Raw genomic sequence first — 11,887 nt, forward strand, 5'->3', positions numbered from 1 at the left:
AGGGCCTGAGCAGTGTTCACAGGGCCCAGTCCCGTCTGGGAAGTTGAGAAGGCTCCGGAGGTGGAGGTGGTGACGGTGGCACCTGAGGTGGTGAGGCCATGTTGGGGCCACTTCAGAGGCCTCAAGGGTGCAGTATGTACCCTGAGCAGGGGAGGGGGTGAGAGGTAATCAGGGGAGACCAGGCTGGAAGAGGTGGAGGGGAGATATCCCCTGCGGTCCTGCTGGAGAGGCAGGATACAGGCTCGTGGGCAGCGCAGCTCACCCCGGCCTGGCCATATGCAGAAGTGGGCTTGGTGGCACGGCCCTGCGCGGACCCTGCAGCCCCTCCTCACTACCTGCCCTCTGTTTCTGCACTATCGAGCTTAGAGGCCCACTCTGCAGGCGGGGTGGGGGGCAAGGGCGGGTGTGCCACGCCTCCACCCAGGGAGGAATGGACATGCCCCAAGCAGCCCCCCAGATGAATGGAAGCCTTGCTGAGTGCTGCGTGTGGGGCAGGGCGCCGTGGGCAGGGGCAGGGGGCTCCCAGGCAGGAGGAGGTCCTGAGCAACTCGTCTCTGGACCTTTGTTGGCTGCAGACCCTGCTCAGGCAGCCTGTGACCTGGGAGTCTCCGCTGTAGGTCAGTGCCACAGAGGGACCCCACCCCCACCCCTGCACAATCTGCCACAGCCCTGGGTTCCCAGGCAGCCCCCTCCCCACTGGATCCTGGGCTGCAGGAGGGGGGCTTCCCCCTTTAGGCCTGCCTGGCCTTGGCCAGCTGTCACTCCAGGGCACAAAGGCTGAGACCCCCGGGAAGGAACCAGAAACCTCTGTGATAGCTAGAGCATGTCCCCAAGCCAGGGTCCCTGCCCCCAGTGACACGCTGCTCCACCTCCCAGTCTATCTGGACCCGCTGGGGTCACCAGCAGGTTTGGAGGCCGTTCTTCACCCCGAGGGACATTTCTCCTGGCTTCTGGGGTGGGGGCCTCAGGCTTGTCCTCCAGTATTTGTGACAGGCTCGGTGCCTCTCTCAGTTTTCCTGACGCTCCTGCTGCCTGGCCTCTGGCTGCCTCCCGCGCCCCCAGGCAGCAGCCATAGCAGGGAGAACGGGGAACCTGCCAGCACCCCAGGCCTGGAGTCGGAAACCGTCAAGGGTTTGGAGTCCCCTTCCAGAAGAGAAGGCAAGCTCAGATGTGGCCCCTCTCCCTGCCCTCCCCATGTCCTGCTGTCTGACCACTGGCCAAGAGCAGTGACTCATTCAAGAGCAGTGAGGCCCCTGGACCCCAAGTCCATGCCAGTGAGTCGGGGGCACACATGACCCCCGGGGGGAGCCGAGACTTACAGCAGCCTCCCTGGGAGGGGCTCTCACAGGAGTCCACCCGCGAGGGTTGACTGTCCACGGGAAGAATGTCCACGGGTCCGTGTCCACCCCTTACTACCCGAGCTCAAAGGTGGACGCATGTGCTTTCCCCGTGGGCAGCAGGGATGTTTACTTAGGAGGAAGAAAGAAGGAGAGGAAGTGGGGAGAAAGACAAAGGGAGGGAAGGGGAGGAAGGGTGGACGGAGGGAGAGGGCGGGAGGGAGGCACGCAATGGCAGCCTCGGGGGCCACCCAGCGTGGAAACCAAGGCACGTTCTCCAGCTTCCAAGGTGGGTCATGAGCGCGCGGCCGGCTGGGCACCGGCTTAGCTGGGGGTGAGTTTATTGAAAACAAGCTTTGGATCAAAGCGGCCAGCTCGGGCACCAGCCGAGATCATCCAGGCTCCGAAGTAATCACAGGGCAAATAAGCCTGTCTAAATGTCACAGGAGCCGGCAGCCGAGCGCAGCAGCCTGCAAATGTCAGCCAGCGTGGGGCTCCTGTGGGCCCAGGATTAGCCTAGCACCTGAAGTGCCTGCGCCCACCCCCTCCTGCCCCTGCCCACACCAGGATGGGAGGGCCAGCACCTGAAGGTCTCCAAGGGGGGCTCTCTGCCTGGCTGGCAGGGCCGGAGCTCCTGTTCAACCCTGGTCCCCATGGGAGGGGTGTGGGGGTCAGGCTGGAGTGGGGTGGACACACATCCAGGTCCAGGGCAGGAGCCCGTAGTGGACAGTGAGCAGCCCCGAGGAGAAGGCTGCCCACAGGGGCCCCAGAGGCACAGTGGTGCTGTTCAGGGGAGTAGCAAGGCTGCCTTTGTCCCAGGCTCTGCCATGTTTGCCGTGTGACTGTCCACACCCATCCGTCTCCGAGCCTCAGTTTCCCCACTTGCATGAGAGGGGAATTCTATTTGCATGGGGTGTGAGGCTGTTGGTTTGGGGATGGGGACCATTGGGCCAGCTCCTGGGTCAAAGTGGTCACAGCAGCGACCACCAGAGTGTGGGTGTTGAGAGTGGGGCTGGGTCTGAGTCCTCCACTGTGGTGCCCAAGACGGGCAGCCCCTGGCTGTGGCCCAGCTTCCCCACCAGAGCCTCTCCCCCAGCTCTGGCTTCTCATGAGCTCAGACAGGAGGAAGGAAGGTGTTCCTAAGCCGCGTCAGCGCCCGGAGCCGCACCTCCCAGGAGGATAATAGTGCTACCGCTGGGACCTCACATTCCCCTTGGGCCAGAAGCCACCCTGTGTGGCCCCTGAAGAGTCCACGTGGGGCCAAAGCAGGGGTGAGCTCCCTGGGAGAGGGTCTTCCAGACCCTCAGGGCAGGCAGGTGTAGGAGGGAAGGTCCAGGCTGGAGATAAAACATGAGAAGGGGGCCCCTCTGTCCCCTAAACCAAGCCGAGGTGCCCCCAGGATAGAGGGCATGGGAACCCCGTGGTCAGCCAGGCTGGAGGGTCTCTGGCCGAGCAGACCCCCTGCCTGGAGGCGTCCAGACTGGCTGCCCAGACTGCTATAGAGGGCTTTGGGGTCATCTTTGTTCTGTTTCCCTGACCCTGACCAGCATGTGGCCCTCTTTGTCCCCACTAAACTGCCTCTTGGGTCTCCCTATCAGGCACTGCACATAGAAGCCAGGTCTCCTCCCCCTGGTAGCCCCTGGGGAGGACGCCGAGGGGCCCTCCTCCCCTTGTGGGTGAATGCCCAGTGCTTCCCCAGGCCCTTCCCCCTGGGGCTGTCCTCCTGAGGACCAGCTGCCTGTCCAGGGCCCTGAGGGGTGTGGCTGGTGTGGTCTGCTCCAGTGGAGCAGTGAGACCTCTGTCACTGCATCTTGGCCACCCTATCTCTGTCAGCGCAGCTTCTCCTGGAGTCCCCAGTGAGGGGGCAGGAGGTACTGGGAAGTGGATTCCTTGTGTGGGGCCTTTGTCCACACCTGTGGATTGGAAGGGGTTGTGGGGCAGGGAAAGTGGAGCACAAGTCACCCCTGGCCACCGTGAGCCCTGAATGGACGCCCAGGCTCCCTGCCACAGGCAGGTGACTGGGACCCACACCGGAGCTTCGGTGCTGCTGTGGCTCCGGGGCGGCAGTGGTCTTGCAATTAGATGTGATTGCTGTCAAAACACAGCTGCGGGCTGCGAGTGACTAATGGGGGCAGAATGTCGCTCTTACTGCTTTTCACCGGCTAATTTGTTGGAGGCTGTCAGGAGCCAGTGCAGGCGGTGGCGGGTGGGGGCCGTGGTCTGAATCACCAGTGTGAGGGTGTGAGGGCACAACAAGGGCCTGCACCCTGACACGGCGTGAGGGTTGGGGGGACACAGGAGCCTGGGTCACCTGTTTATCACATGTCCATTGCTGCTCAGGCCTTTTGAGCCCCTACTGTGTACACATGCACGTAGACACTAATGCACACACACCCACTTGCTAGAGTGCTGTTGTGAGCACACGGGTGCAGGCATGCACTCTCACACAGCACACGTTCATGTGCACACGTGCACAGACCAAATGAAACGTGTTCCAGAGCGTGCCCTGAGACCCGCCTGCACGCACAGGTGCCTCTTGGCTGGCTGGCGGGTGGCGTGGGGAGAGCCTGGTGTGGGCACAGCTGCTCTGCCTTCAATCCTCCAGCCTCCACTGACATGAAATTCAGGTTCATCTTAGAGAAGGCCTGGTTGGCACGGCCTCCGTGGCCTCGCACTGACCAGGACTGACCCACACTTGGCTCTGAAAGCTTCTCCTCTGTCCCCTCCATCCATCTGCCCCACATGGATCCATAGGGCCTCTGGCCACCGGTTCCCTTGGTCCAGTGCCCTTGGCCTGTGGGAAGCCAGGGACATGTAGGGCTCAAGGCCATCTCCCTGAGAAGTCTGCTCACAGAAGGGATACTCATCTCAGTAGACGCTGGGCCCTCAGAGGCACAGAGAGCTTCCCTGACACCTGTGTTGCTAGCCCTTGGCCCCCACCATGTGAATAAAGGGGCATCAGCCCCTACTGTATACACATGCACATGGACACTAATGCACGCACACCCACTTGCTAGAGTGCTGTTGTGAGCACACGGGTGCAGGCGTGCACTCTCACACAGCACACGTTCACGTGCACACGTGCACAGACCAAATGAAACTGTTCCAGTCTCCTAGTCAGTGGGTCTTCAGGATCCAGGCGGGCCCCATGGGCGAGGATGAGGGGACAGTGCTGTCCATCCCTCAGGCCGGAGGGGGCTCAGAGAGAAGGCTGGGTGGAGGGCTGCCTGGGAGAGGGCCCAGGCCTGGCAGGTTGGGTGGGGGGAGTGAAGACTGGGATGGGGACTATGGGAGTGAACAGAGTGGGATGCTCCGTCCATGGGGACCAGGAGGGCTGACCCCAGGCCAGCGGAGTTGTGGTGGGGACTAGGCAGCTTCTGCTCACGCCCTCGCCTCTGCTCTGACTTACAAATGCCCAATCATCCCTAAGTGCCTGTGATCGACCTCAGGCGCTGGTCCTGGCCATCTTGTCAATACTGCGTCCGCCAGCCCTGCGGCTCCTGCTCCGTCCGAGGCCTCGTTAGGGCTAATTGCCCTGGCATTTGGTCTGACAGGGATGGGACAGCTGGATCCTGCCCGTGTCTTGGTTCCCCTTCCATCTGGGGTGGGGTGGGGCAGGGGCACCTCCTTAGACTTTGGGAAAGGCCCGGCCTGGACAGCAGGGGCTGGGATGGCCCTGGAAGCAGCTGGCTGGGGGGTCTCGGCCTTACTGTCCTCTGTTCTCTGGGCTTACTCCTAGCAGTACCAGGGACAGCCCGGGGCAGCATGACATCCTGAGGACCCCCAGTCCCAGAGAGGGCACCATCATCTCCCAGGATGTGTGTGTGTCAGTTGGTGGCCCTGCAGGTCTGTGTCCCTGACCCCCAGACCCCCATGTGGAGGGGGCTTCTCTGGAGACCTTGGGTCCCTGGGACTGTAAAGAGTGGGCCTGGTCATGGAGGGCCGTGTGTGTGTGTGTGTGTGTGTGTGTGTGTCTGTGTGTGTCTGTGTGTATTGCGGGGTGTGTGTGTATGTGTGAGTCGCACGGACGTGTGCGTTTGCTCAGGCGCTTGCAGGAAGATAAGATGCTGTTGGTTGACAAAGCCCTTCATCCTGTGTGATCCATGGGAGGTGACCTTTGACCCCAAACATGGGCTCCAAAGTGTTTGCACCTGATTTTCAACAGTCTGTCCCAGAGCAGGGGCAGTGCACACTGGGTGCTTGGGTCAGTGTGTCTGGGGCCACTGTGACCTAGCTGCAGGACCATAGGGGAGGAGGCCCACTGATGTGCCCATCATGGTCAGCCATGGCTGGGGCCTACAGGACCACGGGTCGGAAATCTTCCAGAGGCCATGGCCAGGGGTCCCAGAGCAGGGCCCTCCTCAGCCCCTTCCCTCTGCAGCTCATCACTGGGCCCCTCAGGTGGGCCTGGGTTTGGGGTGGCCCCAAGTGGGCCAGGCTGTGCAGAGAGGCCCCACGGGCGGGGTGAGATCCACGCCCTGCCCTGCCTTGCGGGGGCACTGGCACACCGTCATTATGGGCTATTAAGCCTGGCGCTGAAGGAGGCTGTCGAGAGAACGCTCTGTTTGTCAGAGCCGGCTCAGCGTCCCTAATTGCCACAGCGCTGGGCTCCTGCAATTACTCGGATGACTGAGGGGCGGGGCCAGCAGCAGGGGCAGAGGGCTGCCTGAATGGGGGGGGGGCTGGCTCCGTGTCTCTCCTCCAACTAACCCACCCCTTGAAGCCCATCCCATGGGTTCTGGTCCCAGCCCCTTATTCCCTTGGGGACACTGTTCTGGCCCTCGGGCTCTTGGGACCTGAGTTTGGCCTCTGGGGAGCCCCTGTCCAGCCCCATCCTCTTGCAAGGGGGGGCACTGGCTGCAGCTTGGTAGATTTCTCCCCTGGCCGTCTAGGTCCTGAGACCCTAGCCCTGGGAACAGTCACCATAGGGCCCATGAAAACCAAAGTCTCGGGAGTGGGGCACCTGGTCTGGAGACTGGCCATGTGACCAGAGGTCATGTTCTTGAGCCTCAACCCCCACCATGGACAGAATGGTCTGTCTGAAGGTGGGGGGTTAGGACCCCCAGGGCCCTCACACAGGCTCCATGGAGGCAGGGTTGACCTCATGCCATCGAGTCCATCATGGAAAGGGACTCTCCACCCTGGGGGCGCCGAGCCTGAGGAGAGGCCCTTGCAGAGGACTTTGGAGAGAGGAACAGGTACGAGGAGTGAGAGCCCCTGTCATAGGGCCTGGCTCAGCCCAGAGGGAGGGTGCTGACCGGGGCGGCTCCTGAGAACCTTTGCCAACTAGGGTAGGGGACGGGCGCAGCGTAAAGCAGTGGGCAGGGTTAGTCCTGGCCAGGGCAGGAGAGCAGGGCCCTGGCCCTGGAGCCAGCAGGGCCGGCCAGCCCTGGAGGATGGGTCTTTGGGGAGGGCTTCCCAGGGACAGGGACCTGCGGACGGGTGGGCTGTGAGGCCGGAGGCCTGAGCAGGGGCAGGAGGCCAGGCATCACTGTCCTCTGAAGGCCACCCAGGGGCCTCCTTGCCCTCAGCTTCTGGTCTGTGCTCTGCTCAGGGCGCACTGGGCCCAGGGAAGGGTCTGGAAAGCACAGTCCTGACACCACTCCCCACACAGGTTCCATGAAAACTCAACCAGCCCAGGCAGGAAAGCGAATTAAAGAGCAATATTGTGTCAGTGAAGAGACATTTGCTGAAAGGTTAAATCCACATCCGGCAGCGGGGCCGTGATCCTTCTGCTTGGTGCTGGTTGGTCCGTCGCCTCCTGCTCTGGGCCACCTGAGCAAACGGGCCTGGCCAGGGCAGGTCGGGGCGGGACTGAGGACAGACCTGCCTGGACCTGTCTCACTGAGGATTCCCCAGCGGTGCACCAGGGGGTGCAGCGGACCTCCGGGGCTCCCAGGGGAGCAGGAGAGACTTCCGGAGCTTAGGCAGGACTGGGCGCTGGCACAGAGGCCAGGCCACCCCTGGGCCCGGGGTCAGGGCGTGGATCCTCAGTTGTACCGTGGGGTAGAGCTGGGACATGGGTGTCTAGGGCAGACCCTTTCAATGCCGGTGGGGCATACGTCCCAGGCCCACTCTGGCCCAACCCTGGACTCCTGCTTCTTGGGGAAAAGTGTCTAGGAGGTGAGACAGGCCTGGGCTGGTGCTGGGCACCAGGAGACAGGAGGGGGTTCAGGAGAGCAGGTTCCTGCCCCCAGGGAGTTAGGGAGGAGCAAGGGACAGAGGGGAGCAGAGGAGTGGTTGGTCAATATGGCAAGAAAGAGTAGGCATTGCAGAGGGGATGGCAGCTGGACTGGGTTCTGTGGGGTGCATAGGAGCTTGCCAGGTGAAGGGGTGAGGCAGGCATTTCACACTGGGTATCCCAGCCCAGAGCCTTCCCCCAGAGGGCTATGTATGGGGACCTTCCTGGGCACTGACTGAGCACTGGGCCCCAGCGACAGGGACACACTGAGGGTCACGCTGAGCACTCTGGGGCAGTCCCAGGGCCTGCTGAAGGAGGACTGGAGAGGGAGGAGGCCAGCGGCTGTGAAGAACAGAGTGTGGTTCCTGGAGGGGCAGAGCTGCCCTGGGGGTGGATGGTCCCAGGGTATCACCAGGTGGCGGGGGGGGGGGGGAGGGGCCCAGGCTTCAGGATCCTGCTGTGGGTGGCACGCTGGGTGCCCAGGGCCCCCCTGGCCGGCCTTCCTTCTCTCCAACCTGCTGTTTTCAGGGTGGGCGCTGGCCTTTGGCGTCCCTGCTGCCGAGCCTGCCAAGCCAGGGGTAAGGAGGTACTCTGTGCTAGCCCCCAGTGAGAGAGGACGCCCTTCCCCGAAGGCCTGGCTGGGGAGGTGGGGCAGGGGGACAGCAGCCCGGACGAGGTGGGCAGGAGACCACTGGCCGAGGTCTTGAGGGTGCCGTGGAAAGCTGGCTCCAATGCTGCCACCCCAGGGCCGGCCGAAGAAAGGGCGGCCGGTGGGAGCTCCCAGAGGAGGGGTGGGGAGCCCAGGGCCCTCAGTGCCAAGGAGGGTGCGCTTCCTGCAAGAGGAGGAGGGGTGGCAGGGGACCTAGGGAGGCAGGGGCTGGAGGGGGGCGGTGGGGCTGCCATGGTGGGTGGGCATCCCCTCCTGGCGCACTTGGGGAGGGCTGAATCGGGTGAAGGGGGCTTTGTCTCCTTAGAGACACTGGAGGGATGGCCTTCTGGGACATTCCACAGCCTACTGGACCACACCGCAGAGGCAGCACCGGGGCCAAATGGGCAGGCAGGGCTGGGGTCACAGGCAGACGCCAAGCCTGAAGGTTGCCTCTGATGGAAACATGACCCTGGGCCTGTGGGAAAATTTGGTAAAGAATCTTCTATGCACCCTGGGTGTGGGGCTGCAGGGACCCCAGCTGTCCCCTGCCCCTGCAGAGCGTGAGCCACCCCTGGTCCATGTGCTGCAGGACTGAGGGTGATTCAGAGGCAGGTGCCTGCGACATGGAGGCAATTAGATCTAATGGGACAGAGCCCTTTCTCCGGCGTCTCCCCCGCTCCGCGCCCACCCCTGCCTCCCTCAGGCACAGCAGGCAGCGAGAGGGAGGCGGAGGCGGGAGGTGGGAGGTGGAGGACCCAGAGGGGCTTTGACGTCAGCTCAGCCTTTAAGAGGCCGCCCGTAAGGGCTGTGGAGACAGAGTCCTGGACCACCACGCCACATCATGCCCACACCCAGCGCCACCACGCCGCAGCCCAAGGGCTTCCGAAGGGCCGTCTCGGAGCTGGACGCCAAGCAGGCAGAGGCTATCATGGTAAGGGGAGTGCCCTGGACTGTTGGCCAGAGTGCACCAGATGCCCGAGCAGCCTCTGTCTCCCGTGGGTGACGGGCAGCCCCAGGCCAGATGGGTGCCCGGGGTTGGTGTGGGTCCAGCTCTGGCAGCCGTCCCTGTTTCCTGGTGTGTGTCTCTGCTGTGTCCTGCTGGACTCCGAGTGGGACAGTGCCTGTCTGCCCTGTGCCAGTCTCTCCAGGTTTGTGGTCCCGTTTCATGAACTGGGAAAAAATCCCCCTTTGGGGTCTTGGGAGGGAACCCCATGACTGCCCTCGGCCAGGGTTGCCAGAGGAGCCCAGAGCAAGCCACGGCACACACCGAGCCTCTCTGCTCAGCTGCCCGTCAGCAAACCAGCGGCTCACCTGCAGTGGGAGGGGGCCAGGACCATTCCCAGTCCTGGCGGCAGCTCACAGTGGGGGTCCAGGCAGACAGGGGTGCAGGCCCAGGTTCTGGGTGCCAGTGTGACCTGGCCCTCCCCTCACTCCACCCGCCCTCCTCCCCTGCCACGCGTCTGCTCCCTGGAGGCCTGGCACCTGGGCACCCAAGTGTAAGGGGGTGCAAGGCGGACGGCTGGGAAGCTCTGCTGCAGGAGACGGTTGGGGGCTCTCAGCCTAGGGACTCGGAACCATCAGCTCACCCAAGACAGGTTCTGCTCAGAGACCTCAATGTCTCCCAGAAACTGAATCTCCAGGCACTTCTCAGGGAAAGCTGGGTCAAGAGAGCTCCGCTACCAGGTCTCCAGCCAACTCCCTCTTCCCAGGGATTCCAGGGCCTACCCAACCTCATGGGTTCTTCCCAGGCTGGGACTGCGGCCCTGGTTGTGGCCGCAAAACCCTCCCCTGAGTCAGGACGAGAGGGCCTCTGCCCCTCCCTCCATTTCCATGGGCTGTGGCAGAGCCTCACTGAGGAAGCCCAGGGCCCGGGGAACTGGGGAGGAGACTCCTGCCAGGGACCCAGGGCTCCTCGGAAGCTCAGCTCTGAGTGATGAGCTGACGGCTCCCGGTCCAGGCCTGAGCAGGCTGGAGGGGGTCAGACACACTGACCCAGGGACTGTTGGAAGGGACGCGGCCAACAGTGTCTGCACACAGGCAGCCTGCCCTGGAGCAGTGGGGTGGTGGAGAACGAGGAGCTGACCAGGAGAGGGGCCAGCGGGGAAGGCTGCAGAGGTGGGGACCTGACGGGGGAGGATCAGGAGAGGGGATCACCTGGCTGGGTGCTGGGCTGAGAAGCACCTTGTCCAGATGAGGGTGCGAGGAAGGGCCTTGACCCCGTGTTTTGGCTGAGGAAGGACAGGACCCACATTGGGCGGAGGCTGGGTGCTCCTGCCTGAGCCAAGGACACTGTGCACTCCTTCCTGGGACTTGGCTGCTGACCATCTGGGGAGCAGGACAGGCAGGTCCTGAGTCCACTGAGAGCCAGTCCTGGGGACGGGTGACACAGAGTCTCTTGAGAGGCCGATGGCCAGGCACCCACCAATGCCCTCTCACCCTGACTCTGCCATGGTGTCCAGCACTCTCCAGCCCGGCTGCCTGTGGGCAGGCGGAGCCTGGAGAGGGCGGCCCCGGTCAGCCCACCCCAGCAGAGGCACAGGTGCAGAGGCGTGCTCCTGGGTGTGGCTGTGCAGCCTGACTGGGCCCCCCGAGAGTGGGGTCGGTGGGGCTCCAGGATGAGGAGATGCACAGGGTCCCTGTCCTGCAGTCCCCACGTTTCATCGGGCGGCGGCAGAGCCTCATCGAGGATGCCCGCAAGGAGCGGGAGGCGGCGGCAGCGGCGGCAGCGGCGGCGGCTGCAGCAGCCTCCTCGGAGCCCGGAGACCCCCTGGAGGCCGTGGCGTTCGAGGAGAAGGATGGGAAGGCCCTGCTGAGCCTGCTCTTCTCCCTGAAGGGCACCAAGCCCTGCTCGCTGTCCCGGGCTGTGAAGGTGTTTGAGGTGAGGGCAGTGGCAAGCCTGTGCCCTGGGGCAGGCTGGGCTCACCACTGTGGGTGTGTGTGGACAGGGCCAAGTGGGAGGATGGTCTGTGTCCCCTCTGAGGCAGAAACGTGACTGCCCAGGTCCCCGAGGGCCACAGAGGTGAGGAGACCAGGCCTAGTCTGGAGCACCTGGACCCCCCGCTCCCCTCGTCCCCCAACACCTCACACACAGGGTGGGATGAGAGGGGGCCCCAGCAGGGTGCCTGGGAAGTGGGGGCAGGGATCATGGTGTCCCCCAACTGTCCCTGGAGGCAGTGGCTAAGGTGGTAGCGGATTGTATTACTGTCCTGGTGGGTGACCTGGCTTCCAGGGAAACTCCCAAATGATACGAGAGCCAGCCTCCTTGTCCCCTGGTCTCCCAGAGCTGCTATGTGGCCCCAGGTTGCTGCTGGATGCTGAGAGGTGGGTGGGAGTACGCTGCCCCCCAGGCCCCTGAACGCTCAGCCGTCATCCTCAGGGGCCTGAGTCTCAGGTCCTCTGCTTGGTGGGGTCCAGGCCCACCCATCAGCCGTGGGCATGGGGGTCGCCCAGATGAGGCCACCAGGGAGGCAGTCCTTCCACCAGCAGCCCGGGAGTCAGGCTGTCTGGGCATGGCCTTGGGACACACAGGCAAGGTCATCTGGAAGTGGGGTCAAGGTCACAGCTGTGAAGGCTCCTGGGGGGACTTTTAGAGAGAAACCAGTTTTCTAGCAAGCCCTGACCAGGGAGTAGGAGCCTCACAGAAGTCTGGGCGACAGTCTCCTGTGAGTGCCCCCTCCCCGGGAGCCCACCCGGCCCGCTCCCCCTCCAACGCTCCATCTC

The 11,887-nt window shown here is 63.6% G+C and overlaps 1 protein-coding gene across 1 annotated transcript in view; it reads left to right on the plus strand.

The window, feature by feature from the left end:
- Positions 1-8,835: 8,835 nt before the first annotated feature.
- The window catches only part of Th (tyrosine hydroxylase), a 7,169-nt gene continuing 4,117 nt past the window's right edge, over positions 8,836-11,887 (plus strand). Inside the window, exons 1-2 of the mRNA XM_048807620.1 lie at positions 8,836-9,098; positions 10,815-11,045. Coding sequence (XP_048663577.1) covers positions 9,009-9,098; positions 10,815-11,045 — 321 coding nt within the window. The 5' untranslated portion in view covers positions 8,836-9,008. The remainder of the gene's footprint in view (positions 9,099-10,814; positions 11,046-11,887) is intronic.

Source organism: Marmota marmota, unplaced genomic scaffold (assembly GCF_001458135.2).
Source record: "Marmota marmota marmota unplaced genomic scaffold, marMar, whole genome shotgun sequence".
Taxonomy (NCBI): domain Eukaryota; kingdom Metazoa; phylum Chordata; class Mammalia; order Rodentia; family Sciuridae; genus Marmota; species Marmota marmota.